The sequence below is a fragment of the Solea senegalensis genome, linkage group LG6 (assembly GCF_019176455.1).
Source record: "Solea senegalensis isolate Sse05_10M linkage group LG6, IFAPA_SoseM_1, whole genome shotgun sequence".
NCBI lineage: Eukaryota > Metazoa > Chordata > Actinopteri > Pleuronectiformes > Soleidae > Solea > Solea senegalensis.
This window is the reverse complement of record NC_058026.1, coordinates 20,410,636-20,424,487: the sequence shown is the minus strand read 5'-3', so window position 1 is coordinate 20,424,487 and position 13,852 is coordinate 20,410,636. Positions and strand designations below refer to the sequence as shown.

At 39.9% G+C, this 13,852-nt stretch overlaps 2 protein-coding genes across 5 annotated transcripts in view; both read right to left on the bottom strand.

Annotated features, from left to right (window-relative positions):
• Positions 1-861, bottom strand: part of ttyh3b (tweety family member 3b) — a 29,357-nt gene extending 28,496 nt beyond the window's left edge. The window contains exon 1 of one of the 3 annotated variants that reach the window (XM_044028125.1): positions 668-861. The gene's annotated coding sequence lies outside the window, so the exon portion shown is untranslated. Of the gene's footprint in view, positions 1-292; positions 581-667 lie in introns of those variants that run through there. The other 2 variants (XM_044028127.1, XM_044028128.1) reach the window with 2 other exon arrangements.
• A 1,770-nt stretch (positions 862-2,631) lies between these two features.
• On the bottom strand, positions 2,632-13,227 carry iqce (IQ motif containing E). 2 transcript variants are annotated; one of them, XM_044029332.1, is made up of 21 exons: positions 12,792-13,227; positions 11,961-12,002; positions 11,801-11,846; positions 11,562-11,726; positions 9,937-10,038; positions 9,738-9,808; positions 8,997-9,110; positions 8,865-8,915; positions 8,697-8,767; positions 8,552-8,624; positions 8,000-8,040; positions 7,438-7,589; positions 6,997-7,052; positions 6,677-6,906; positions 6,430-6,537; positions 5,907-6,165; positions 5,696-5,782; positions 5,066-5,196; positions 4,885-4,970; positions 3,570-3,671; positions 2,632-3,114 (listed from the first exon to the last, which is right to left on the bottom strand). In XM_044029332.1, the coding sequence occupies exons 1-21, from the start codon at positions 12,861-12,863 to the stop codon at positions 2,990-2,992; spliced, it is 2,184 nt and encodes a 727-aa protein (XP_043885267.1). In that variant the 5' UTR covers positions 12,864-13,227; the 3' UTR covers positions 2,632-2,989. The 2 variants fall into 2 exon arrangements, with proteins under 2 accessions (XP_043885267.1, XP_043885268.1); XM_044029333.1 differs by having other exon boundaries at positions 11,562-11,711; positions 12,792-13,226.
• Positions 13,228-13,852: the final 625 nt, after the last annotated feature.

Here is a 13,852-nt window from a genome sequence, read left to right as displayed (position 1 = left end):
AATGGTTGTTAAATCACCCCGCGCGCGCACACACACACGCACACATACATACACACAAACTGTCTCTGTTCTCTGTCTATTAAAATTAATTGAAGGCACGGACACATGTAGGTCAACTTGCTCGCCGGTTTTCTCGTCTATTCACGCTTTCAAACGTCGAGTCAATAAAACGTCCCCAAACCCGGGTTAGCTAGTTTCTTCAGTCCGCTTTGTCCCCCCAGAACTACCGCAGTCCTCTTCTCAACGAGTCGCCAAGGCAACAGTGCCGTCTCCGTGTCCGAGCGGGACATACCTACCAAGTGAAGCCCGGTTCAGTCTGGTTTACCGCAGTCTTGGACTCCAGCAGGCCGGCGTTTATCTCACCTATTGTCCTCCCTGCTCCGGTGGCGGATTTGAACACGACAGCCGAGCGCTGTGCGCTACGTTAACGCGGCCGTGTCGTGCCGAGTAAACCGCAACAAGCGAGTGTGCCGCTGTTTCGCTTTGAACTGTTTTTAAAATAACGGAACATCGTCCACCGTGAAGCCGCTCCGCTCACATTACACCGAGACAACGTCGCGTTCACACGGTCCCCGACAGCAACAACACTGCGGAGGATCAAGGGTTAAAGTCGTTGACCCGCAACCCAGTATTTAATCTATGTTTCCCCTTTTACGAGAGACAATACCGTTGTTTTCTTTTTCCTACACCATGGCCGGCGGTGCTCTAATCTGCGCTGTTCCCACGGTGGTCGTTGGTTCTGCGCTGTTCCGTTCACTCTGCGGTTCTTCGATAGGAGGATATTGTTGGGGAGTGAAGCAAACGCGGTGGTTAACAGCGCTGGAGGACGGGGCTTTGCGGCAGCTTCAGCGCTGCGTGCGTGCGTGCTGCATGTTTGTGCGTGTTCGTGCGTGTCAGAGAGAGAGCGCCATAACCCACTGGACGCACACGCGCAGAGGTCGCCCTCTCACGTTGAAATCGTGGTATTACATGTTACAGCAGGGAAACTTTTCACAAGACAGATATTACAGAAAGCACAATAAAGCGTTGACAAAGCAAAGAACATGAAAACACACGAAAAAATAAAAGAAAAATTAGAACACGCACAAAAGAAAATACAATCCGTATAACATTTACAAGACACACAACTAAAATGACATTTCTAGGGAAAATAAAATAAAAAAAATGCAATCTAAAACACATTAACTGTGACAACTCATAAAACATTTAATAAAACACACAAAACAGCATTTTATGACAACACAAAAACCAAAGATGCAACATTTTGGCTACACAAAAATACAACCCATGAATAAAAAAGAACAGCCAATAACACCTGTTAGAAAACACAAAAAAATAATTTTACAACACAAAAACCAAAAATTAAAACATAAAACATGAAAAAAATGCAGCCCAAACACAACAAAAATGCAATTTAGACTACACAAAAAATACAACCCGAAAGACATTTTGAAGACATACAACTCAAATCACATTTGTAAAATGGAGAAAACCCAACAAAACCAAACAAAAATGCCACATTTAAAAAGAAAAACACATACAAAAGTGAAAAACATTTTTTGAGAGTATTTGTTGTTTTCCAGCATCATGTTGTCATTTGAACAAGTATCCAAAAAAGTTAGCATCACCATAAAGTTACCGATGCTATGCAAAGCCCTTTGTGAATAAACATTGCGTGTTCCTGTGCTCTGGAGGCGTGGTTTCATAGGGAAGTATGAAGAGAGGGGCTTGGACTTTTGAAAACAAAATGTAGCTTGCTCGAAAACAGTTTTTCCAGGATCCCCAACCCTACCTTTAACGTATATATTTGTATGTTAAGAACATTTAAAAGTTAAGCTCAAGGACATCACTCGCAACATCACATCACAAGAGATTTTATTACAAAAAAAGCCTTTTATTGAGTGTCTCAGAAAATTAAGTTACATAAAATCAAGTGGAAACTGCGCCTCCTCCTGTTCCACACACCATGTGTCTCTCACTGTACTGACTGTGTCTATGCTTACTATTGCAGCATATCTATAATTCATTCACAGTTTGGCTCAAGAGTGCATTGGTTGACAATCATCTTTCAATCATACATTGGAATCAGCCATAATTTATTACACATCATTATTGTAAGGACATTTACATGGTACGGATCCAGCATGTCGAGAGAGAGTGACTGTGACTGTCAGGCTGAAAGAAAATTCATCTTGATTTGAACATACAGTACATATACAGTAGGCACTTTGGCAGAATTGTACAGCCACTGAGAATATTTGGCTCGAATGATAAACAATATTAATGGATCAAATCTAGAATGGCATTCAGCAGAGCACATACCTCTGCCAAAGCAACAAAAAGAAGCCTTATCATTTTGATCGACCAAACTTTTATCAGTATCATGTTAGTGCAGTAGTGTTTTTGTGTGAGTAATCAAAACCTCACTGAAGATGTGGATCATCTTCATCTTGTGTTCATACGAGTGCTTTTTACGCCATATGTGATCATGCAGCGGTGACTCTTGACTAGCAACTATTATTCGAGTGTTTTTTTGCTACATTAACAAATAAATCACTAAAACTGAATCATTTTGGAATCGTTTGTGGACAAAACAGTACATTCATCGTTTCCAGGTTTGGGAAACACAGATCAAACAACCAAACAAATCGACAGATGAATCGATTATAAAAATAATCATTCATTGCAGCCCTGGGCGCATCAACAAGTGGATTCCTAAATAAGTGCATGATCAAAGTGAGGTGTTGATGTGCGGTTATTTGTATTATGAAAAGAGCATGTGCCTGACTTCCCAGATTTCAGTTTATTACTTTGAGAAGCTCTTACAGAGTCTGCATTTATCCTGAATAATAGAATATCCCAGCTATCATTATTCAGGTCAGGAAAAACCTGGACAAAAACATGGCCATGAGAGAAGTAATTCTACACGTAACTCTCTCTCTCTCTCTCACACACACACACACACAGACACACACAAAAGTCAGGAGCTCTACAAGATCAAGACTTCTCTGCTTCTCAGAGGCCGTGATGGAGACACGATGATGTCATCGGAATCATCAGAGTCGACTTCAGCGGTTCCTCCGGACTCAGCTGGGCGATGGAGCTCTGTTTGCTCTGCAGGACACACACATGCTTAATTAACCTGGAGCATCTTTTCAATTATGTCCAGCGGGCAAAGTCAACAGAATGTTTACGTTTGCAATTTACAATATGCACATTTCTACATGAATACTTGTGTCGTTTTTAGCATATTTCCCCTTCGGCAATAAGCCAGTGATTTTATGGGCTTTTAACAGTAAAGGCCTTTGCACACCAGGCGCGTTTTATGCTAATTATTTGCACGTTTGAAATATTTCACATATAACATGTGAATGCGCAGAATGCAAAATTGCGACTTTTATTTTCCCAAGCAATTTTCACACAAATCCAGTGTTGTTGTTGTTGATGTACAGTCCTGATGAAAAAGTTAACACGGCGTCTGATCGCTTGGATGTTTGTTTCTTTTTAATAAACAAGAAAAAATGTAAAGCGATTACAAGACGTGTGGCTTGTCCTACAGTATGTCTTACCAGTTGTGGGTGTCACCCTGGAGGTGTGAGTGCCAGAGACAGGCCATGGCTCATCTTCGTCACCCTGCTTTGTTTCTTCGTTATAAAGGGACCTTGCAGCATCTTGACAGCAAAATATAAATGATATACAGATAATCTGGACCTCCATACATCATGGCAACACCACAGCTTCTTTACAACCTGTAAACATACATGGTTAACCAAAATGGAACAAAACTATAACAGTAAGAGGACAAAAAGTTTATTCAGGGGACAAGCGAAGATGGTGTGGTCCAAAATATCTCTCTGTGAATCCCATAGCACATTAAATGAGAGTCTATAAACACAAGGAGAAGAAAAAAAAACAGCTGACAATGCTCTATGTGCTCAACTAGTGAGTCCGGGGGGTGCAATAAATTTTGGATGGGTAAATGAAGTCAGAGTGAAGCTCCGGACGGGACTGTTCAGCAGGAAACTTTCGATTGTTAGGGGTCATGCGAGGTAACGGCTGAGCGTCCTCATCACTTTTGTGACATTTACAACACAAAAATTGCACATAATAAAACAAAACACTGATGATTGATTTGAGTGGTAGTGTGAGGTACAATGTTTTGTTAATGTTTGTTTATATATCATTATGTGTGTGTATTCTTAGGTTTCCATTTATTTTAGTTCAATTCTATTTATCTGGTTTAACAGTCTGACAGTAAAGGACAGGAACAGCCTAAATCACATTGTAAAAGTCATCAGGACTAAAATACATTATTTGAATTCAATCTGGGAGCAACGTGTCGTCAAAAAGGCCAAAAGTACAATTACTTATGACTATATACTTGGCAGTGAATTTACACTAATGCCATCAGGACAACTTAATGTGCAACCTCTCAGGAAGACGAACCGATTCTGCTGCCACGTTACTCAATGCAGTGCCAAGGGTTATGAGCGATACACCCATGGGCTCTATTTATTGATCTGTTGAACTTATTTCACGTATTTATTGCTATCTTTTTAATCTGGGCAGTTTTTAATTCCCTGTATTTTTACATAAATATTTTTCTTATAGTGTTCTTGAGATGCTACTGAGAGTGGGATGGAGGCATATGGCGCTTTTCCACTACACAGTCCCGGCAAGGCTCATATGGGCATGGCGCGATTTAGCATGTTTTTTCGTTGTTTTTTTCCATTAGCGATATTTCTTGTAGCTGGTACTTTTTTTTAGCACCTGCTCGAGCAAGGTTCCAAGTTCCAAGGTGCCGAGGCAAGGCATGCCGGGACTGTGTAGTGGAAAAGCGCCTATAGACAGTATGTGTGTTGTGTGTGTATGTATGATCCTTACTGGTTTTGTTGGCTATTGAATGAGCTTTTCTTGGTACCAGTGCAGGCAACATGGTTCCCGTTGGAGAAGGCATGGGGAACCCAGAGCTGATGCAGGAAAAACACACACACACAATACTGCATTATGTTCTGCAACAGTGAACAAATGAATATGTTTGGGTAGTTCTGTGAAAACAAGTCACCTCTTTATTGCAAGACTACAGCGAGCCAGGTGTCCCCTGAACGCAGACTGTATCATCGTCAGGGCAGCCATATCAACTTCTGCACATACAGGTGAAGGGACACTCTCTTGGTTTGTTGTCACTGCTGCGGCCTGAGCAGGAGACAGAGCATGGGCATTAGAGAGGAGGGAGGTTCAGTGTGTGAGAGACAAGAGAAAATGAGAGTTTACAGTCGGCTCAGAGAAGAGATACTGACCTATGCACGTCTGACTTGTTCTAGCACATTTTCTGTACAAGGCCCCCTCACACTATGTACATATTCAATATGTGATGCCCTATTCTCTGTATGTCCTAATATATCAGTGATGAGCTGATATACAGGGACCTATACAGCATGTCCATCTATCTCTTAATTTCTTTACATTACATTACATTACATGTCATTTAGCAGAAGCTTTTATCCAAAGCGACTTACAAAAGTGCATTTAAACATTTGGGTACATATGTTTAAATGTAAACATATGTAACATTTACAGATATGTAAATTTCTCTACATATCTGTGTTCAACAGAATTTCTCTGCTCTGCTGTGACACAGTGACTGTGTGGAAGTGCCTGCGTGCGTGTGTGTGTGTGTGTGGGTGTGAGAAACCTTGTTCTGAGTGTCTCTCAGCAAGTCCATGAGCTGCGACTCTCTGAGGAGATGGCCTCTTATTGCTGACTGCAACATCACAGTGTCCTACAGATAGAAAGCAAAGAGTTGGAGACAAAAGAGGAATCTGGGACACAGTGTCTGGATATTTATGTAATATCTCTCACATAAACAAATAACCTTTTCCTCCTAACTCCAGTGTGCCACCTACCCTATTTCTGTGCTCCCTCCAGTTGGACTGGATGATCCTTGCCGCTTTCTCTCTTTCTTTAAAGTCTTCATTTCTTTCCCCTTCCTCCTCTCTACCTGCAGTGTCTGACTCGTCTCCCTCCCTCAGACCTGACCTGCCCTGAATGTCCTCGTGGTTCGCCGTCATTGTGGCAGAGAGAGAAGAAAGCTCAGCTTGTGCAGGTTTAATTTTGTCATCCTCCAGTGTTCGGATCCTTTCCAACAATTGCTCCAGCTCCTGCCTGAAAGAAAGAAACACACACACACAGGACTTTTATATTGACAATATAACCACTACACCTCTTTTAGTCATTAAATTGTATTGCCTTGATGTTATATGATTAACCAACATTTGCAATAAGTAGGTGTCCAGATATTATTTTTGGGAACATGTCAAAAGGATTTGATAAAATCGGGCCATAAAGCATTGAAAGATTATGAATATAAGAATGACCTTGACCATAAGCACATACAGGAGCTTGTTAAATTTAGACTGTCAAACATACTTATGCTGCTCTCTCTCTTTGTCCCGTTCATTAGTTTGCTCTTCCCTCCATCTTTCTGTTTCTTTCTCCAGTTCATCCCTTTCTGTCCTTAATCGTCTCAGTTCATCACTGAAAAATACAAACACAAATCAGTAGCTTTCATTTGTTAGCCACTGCTGCTGATGGTAAACACTTTTCTACCACTGGTATGTTTTGTCCATTCATTGACATTTATCTGCTTGCTAAGACCAGGCTGATGCTTACTCACTCTTTACTCGTCAGTGTTTCTCGCAGCTCCACCCTCTCCTTCTCCAAATGGCTGAGACATTCTCTCAACTCTGAGACCTCCTCCTCTTCTTCAGTGACTGTTCCCACGGAGACCACTGCCTCTGTTGCTATGGCAAACCCCAGAATATCAGTGGGTGTAACCTGGACCTCCTGATCCAATAGGCTGCTACTCCTTGCTGATTGGGTGGGTCTTCTGCCATCTTCCCGTCTCTGATAGGAGGAGAGAAGAGTCCGTCAGTGAAGTGTGTGCAATCTCATTGAAGCCGAGTGTTTACATGAATAACTACAGTTTCATCTCACCTTCTCTACTTCCAACAACCTTCGCAATAGTCTCTGTTTACTCCACTCCCTGTAACCTAGGCAAAACAATCACACAAATCCTCAGATTTCTTGTTGTGTCTACAAAACTGACTTTGATATTTTAGGCACATGTTAGATTTATTTATCAGACTTTTACCAGCAAAAGAATAACTTCAACTATTATAAATACTAAAGGCCAAAGGTACAATTGTGTTGTATCGAACACCCAATAAATGATTTGCCAAATTACTTTAGCTTTACAATTAATTCAATTTTCATCAGCAGAAAATGGAAGGAAACAAAACACCAGAGCTGATGAGAACTGAGTAAAAGTTTGTTGCATTTAAAAGAGCAAAATTAAAACTAGAAACTGATAAAGAGAAGATAAAGAGTGACTTCTTCAGTTGGGAGGTTGTGGAGGTTTTATGTGTAAGAACAGACCTTTGATTCCTCCAGCTGGGCTGTCTGTGTTGAGCTCCTCGCGGAGTGCTGCGTTCTCTTGTTGAAGCTGCTTCAGGTTCTCTGACAGACGATGAACTGTGGAGTTTAAAGCTCTCTGCTGCCTCTGGGAGCATTTGCTCTCTGCTCGGCTACTGCAGCCAGAAAGAGACAGAGGGAGGGACATTTTACGATTTTATGTTTTAAATGAAATACATCTGTCTCACCACGCTACCTTATCAAATGTTAATATGGGTTAAAGAAAATGACTAAAAATTTCGGAAAATGTCAAATTTTACATGATAAATGTACATTTATTTAAAGACACTGAGCTTTTAGTATATTTGTATACAAGTCAAAACCTATTTCGCCTATTTGCCATTAATAGTAATTATCTGCAAGTGACTATATAGTAATTCATCATCTTACCCATGTCAAATGGCCCACTTTTACCCTTTCAGATCGACACAAATAAAGGTTTCGTAAGGGGGCCGGTAATCGTCCACTCACAAACACACAAATGATACTTCAGCATGATCTTAGTGCCCTCGCTCACCACATATACCTTTTCTCTGCAGCTTCTAGAAGCATCTTCAGTCTCTGGATCTGAAAAAGGGAGGCACATTAGGTGAGACTATTTTATTCCCACAGCTAAGCTCACACACCGAGACCAAGGTAAATGAGCGGTTGTGAAAACAAAACCACAGCAGTGAAGGAACATTTCCTTCAAATAAATACTTAAGTTTCTTTCTGTCATTCTTTAGCAGTTGTTCATTGTTTTCTGTTTAAGAAAATATGTAAGCTGTAACATTCATGTTGAGAAAATAATGAAAAGCAAACTCTTCCAAAAAGGAGGTTTCTGGCCTTGTTTTTCACTTTCTCTGTTTTTTTTGTCTCACCGTGAGCAGCATCTCAAAAAGTTAAGGCTTGATTTTGATGGCATTTTGTGGGGGTGTAGGTCTTGACCCAAAGAACAAATGATTGGATTTTTGAAGGTGATCCAGACTAAAAAACTGGAATCAGCAATTGTTTTATTGACACTGTGGGAAACTGAGAGGCCTTGGCAGAGATCTCACTCTCTGCAAACTTTCTCTAGTTCTATATGTGTTTATGTTACCTCCTCGAAGTAGGTCTCTACTGTGATCTTCAGCTCCTCCAGGCTGGTGGTCCTCAGCTCACTTTGCAGTTTGCTGGAGAAGAGGAGGAAATTCATAAATGCTTCATAAATGGACCAAATGGGAATGATGTATAGAAATGTTTACCTCAGTGCATTTTCTTTCTCTCTACACTGCTGCTCCAACTTCAGGATTCTCTGCTTCAGGCCATTGAGAACCTGGACAGACAGAATCAGTTTCATTTACATGTTTTGTGTGTATCCTTTAAAAAAAAATCTGGTATTTTTAAAAAAAAAACAGACTGGAGTTACTTACCACGCTCCCTTCCTTTTTCTTATCCACCAAACTACGAGTGTACTCGGAACACTAAAGAGAAATATCATTCTCAGTTTCTGAAGTTTTAAGGTTTCTGCGATAAGAATTAGAAAGAATTTAATTAAACCATACTTTAGTGGGATCCAACAGTTCCTCGATCTGTTTCTCTCGTTTTGCATTATCTTCCTCTAGACGGCGCAGTTTCACCCTCATTTGCTGATTGTCAGTTTTCTGCGCCTGGAGACTCTGTTGAGAATAAGACAAGAGATAAATCTCACAATATGAAAGCAAACAGTCAATATTTATTGTAAAGAATATGGAATATTGAAATACACTCACAAAAATCTTAATGTCATCTGTCTAACTGACCATAAAACACAGCTGCCAGGCTAATCACTAGAACTGAGAGACAACATGATCACATTGCTTCTGTTTTTGCCTCTTAACACTGGCTTCAAGTGTCCTGTTGAATTGATTTTAAATCTCTTCTTGGACTGTCTCCTTAATTAATATTAGGTTTGCTATGTGTTCCCAAGACTCTGGAATAATCTTACCAAACAGATCAGGTCAGTTAGCTCAGTAAAGTTCCTTCTTTAGACATTCTATAATCAAACAGTCTTTCCAGAATAAGTTGAATATTTTTTTCTATACAGACAAATATTTGAATCAATAAAATAATCCTTAAAAAATATAAACTATAGCTTATATTGTTATTATAAACAATTCTGCAGGTAAATAAAGTAAGTAAGCTGAACCAAGGGCATCTCAGCAGACCAGAGCTATGGTGGAACACAACTCTCTTGACAGTAGAAAAATCATCCTGATTTTTTCTATCAATGTCACATTTTTCTGATTAGGCAACATCAACTTTACCTTCTTGAGGCGAATTATCTCATCATACATGTCCTCTTTCTCTCTGTGGTCGCCTGTGGCCAAGGTGAAGCCTGCAACACACAAGACGGTCACATTACTGTACCTGAATAACAACGTCAAACTGCAGTAAATGAAACAACAGACTGCTCTGTTCCTTTATATTCTCCACTGTCACTGTCACACCAACACTTTCTCTCACCATTGGATGCAGAGTTGAGATGTTTGTGTTTCCTCACACTCATGGTCTGTTTGAGAAGCTCTGGGGTGACATCACACACTGATCTCAGCGTTTGCGACAGATCTGAAAACAGAGAAACAGAAGGATCTCAAGATACTTGTTTGTGCATCTGTACAATCTCTTTACTGCATGTGTGCCTTTCAAACAGCGTTTAAAATAACAGACAATTACACATGTTTAATAATAGCAATAACTTCCACATACACACACATGTTTAGAACTTTTCTGGTGTGTTGTGCTTGTTATTCCTCTCTATTGTAGGTGTATGTTTGACACAGATGATGAGCTGCTGAAAACAATCGTCCGTCATGGGACAAATACCCTCCAACACAGTGTGATTAACAGTGTATCTGCAAGCTAAATATCTATGTTCTTTCTTTATAACAATTGATCAAACGACTAATAAGAATAATGTAACTTTACTAAGCTTTTTCATTTGTTTTCCCGCATACTAAATCTGTCCTCCACCCAATGCCTGACAGGAAAGGAAATATATTAGTACATTTAGAAATCTTAGAACAATCACACATGTGTGAATGTAGCAGTGGGGAACCTTCAGCTTCTGTTCACTTCCAATCTGCGCACCAGAGGGGGGAAATCAAACATTTGCTTCCTACAGTTAAGAAAAGCTGCAGCATGGCTTTACGCTGTGTTTGACTCAAGAGAAATTTGATCAGCGACATCAAAGTTTCAACTAGTAGAAAAGATGATTGTGTGGTTGATCCAACATGGCTGTGGTTTTCAGCCATGACATCAGCTATGTGGAGCCAACTTCATGACGTTGCAACAGAAAAGCAGGTCATTCTCATGTACCTGCTGTTGTATATGTGACATGAAATGATTAAATATTAGACATTTATTTTAGTAATGTGGAGTAAAGCAAATAATACCTAATCAAAAATACAGAATATAAACTCCCAAAAACACAAGCTGCTTCCTGATATCAGCAGAAATTACATACCGTGTGTTTAATAAGTAAATAAAGAGATGACATGTTGGTGTCACTAAATGTCAGATTTTAGTCAGACCAAGACAATAATTTGTTTTTCTTAATGTCACGTAAACACGTTAGTCTGACTAAAATCAAGCTAATCTTAATTGGACTAACATACCTGGATAATGCAATACATAGTCTGATTACTCCTGCATGTATCTCCATCTAATTTGTATCACAATTAACATGTACAGCAGGTACGAAACATACAGAACTACAGGCACCATCCATCTCACCGTCCAATCTCGCCGTTTGCTGTTTGTAAAGGTCAACAGGAAACTGATTGAACACACACTAACTTATAGAGAGATACAGCGCCACCTATGAAGCGAGACAGACTCCTTCGCATGTATACTCCAACTCAGCAAGTTGTCTTGATTGTTTGTCTTAGTCAGACTGTGGCCTTCGCTTGATTAAACCATGAATGTAAACGTACTGACTGTCATACTGAAATCCAAGAGGATCACCTAAAATGTCAGCAAACAAGTGAACAATCAGCTGAACAAACAGTATGAGCATAAAATTTCTCTTTCCACGTGAGGCTCATCAGCCACTCCTCAAAGGGCTAAAGCTGTGTTTCTATGTTACCCACCATGGCCGTTGCTGAGGGATGAGAGACGAGCTGAGCCAACCTCCCCAGTAGCTTCACCTCCGTTGTCCCCCAGGGATGCCCTCGGTAGTCTCCAGGCAGCCACTGCTGCTCTTCTGGGGTTCACATTCAGGCTGGAGAGGTATGGAGACCCTGAATGTACACCAACTGTACATTAACAATCACAGAACTTGTTACAGTGTCAGCAAAACCTCCCCACAGAGCAGCTGAGCAGGTCTTACTTGGAGAAGGTGGAGGCTTCACAGAGGATCTTTTCCTCCGTGTTCTCTGTTGGACAGCAAAAACAAACCAGCGGTAAGAGAAACACTCTGGGAAGGAACATAAAAGCACTAACAAAACATCTAGAGACATTGTTATACAGGAATGTTTGACTTGTGTTACCTTTTCTGAAACATCAGCCGAGAAAGAAAAGCGGTCCTCGACCTAGACAGGACAGAAGAGATTAAATGTGTTAAATTTACCAGACTTAATTAAACCTATAATCCCTATTCCAACTTGTAAAAACAGAATCCATTAATCTGGTTCATGTGTTTACAGCAAATCTGAATATCACCACGCTTTTGAACTAGAAAATTAAAACCAGGCCACTTTACTGATTTTACTGCCCTCTAGAAATAAAAGTAAGAAATAAAAACAAATTTGATCCTGGTTTGGAGTAAATTACACAATTATAATTAATGAAAAATATATAGGGTTACATTTCTATCAACAATAGTCAAGTACAGTTGACTATGAGGTGGGGGGGCGTATCAGATTTTGCTTAGGGCCCCATAAAGGCCTGGGTCAGCCCAGAGTAATGTAATCAATTATTTGGTCCAACAAAGTATGAAAAATGTAGCCTTTTTTTTATTAATTGAAGGTGTTATTTTGACATTTTATTTACATGTTTTATGATGGTGATTGATAATAATTATTAATATTATTACAGTTATTGGTTTATTTTGCCTTATTTTGAGTGTGTGTGTTCATTTCTTTTTGTCTTATTTGCTTTAATAACTACATCAGTTTGTTCGTTGACCTGTTGGTATTTATGTGTGTGTTATACGTGTCACAGGTGACGCACACTCAGTGTCTATAAACTTCGTATCAATGTCTCACAGTTATTCAACTTCTTAATAAAACATATGAATATCAACACACGTTGAAAATATACATTATAATAAGTTAAATCATCATACTTCGTTTGAAAACAGAGCAGAAAGTGAGACTCACCAGCTCTTCACAGTCCTCATCCGTTTGAACATCACTCGCCTCCAGAGACAATTTAGCAGCTGCACTCAACATTACTGCAGCAAAACAAACGTCACATTAAGTCGGAAAACTTGTCCTTGACTTTCTCCGTGTGTAACCTCTCATTTTTTAATCTAAATCAGGGACAGGCAGCTCACTTTATGTCCCCCCCTCTTGCTGCTGCTAGCAGTAGTAAAAACATGGGGCAACAAAAGAGACGCTGGCTATGCTACAACGCGAAATGTTCGTCCACTAAACTGCGACTCTTCCTCTTTACGCGGCTGGTGTCAGTGACAAACGTCGTAACGTCCCGAAATCCGCACAAACGTTGTCCTGTTTCCACGCAGCGTTGCTGTTTTCACATCAGTGTTGGAGATATGAGTCGTCTAGCAACCAGGCAGCTGCTCTCAACAAGCTACGTTAAGCTAGCTGGAAAAAGTCAGAGCGGAACCAGAAACACCATGTGTAGTCTTTCAAAATAAAACTACTTACACTACTTATTTTTTACTAAATTATCGACAACAACAAAAACACATATGGTTATATTAATCGCATTATTAAATTCACAATTTGATTAAGGTTGTATAGTGTTTTTAATTACAAATTGTCTACATGTTATTTTGATTTAATGTTTTTGATTCTGTTTTATTTCTGTCTGTTTTGTTGTTTACAGATTATTTTTGCACCATAAATATGTGTATCGAAAGAATTTCACTTGAAATGGTGTGCAATATCATCCCATCCTAACCAAGTCCATCCATCCTTCCATCCATCTTCTACAGCTATATCCTCCATATGAGAGTCACAGGAAACAGTTCATTTTTTCTGAACTGCTGGACTTTTTTCACTTGACCGGCCACTTCCTGACCAGACTAGAAGTTCACCGACCCTAGGTCATGCACTCTATTGGTTAATCAGAACTTGGTATCACCCAAATACATCGCCCAACAAGTCACCTGTGTGACTCATGAAGTCAGATAGTGGCTCTGCCAATTCCTGTTGTCAACATCTGTACAACAAAATATCATATCGGAGAAACAAAG

Bases quoted from the DNA above. Each gene is read 5' to 3' on its own strand.
- iqce (XM_044029332.1), bottom strand. From the start codon at position 12,863: ATGTTGAGTGCAGCTGCTAAATTGTCTCTGGAGGCGAGTGATGTTCAA. The intron at 6,538-6,676 runs GTGAGTAAGCAT...TGTATTTTTCAG, and splicing joins GAAACACTGACGAGTAAAGA to TGATGAACTGAGACGATTAA. The intron at 3,115-3,569 runs GTAAGACATACT...TGTGTCCTGCAG, and splicing joins CAGGGTGACACCCACAACTG to AGCAAACAGAGCTCCATCGC.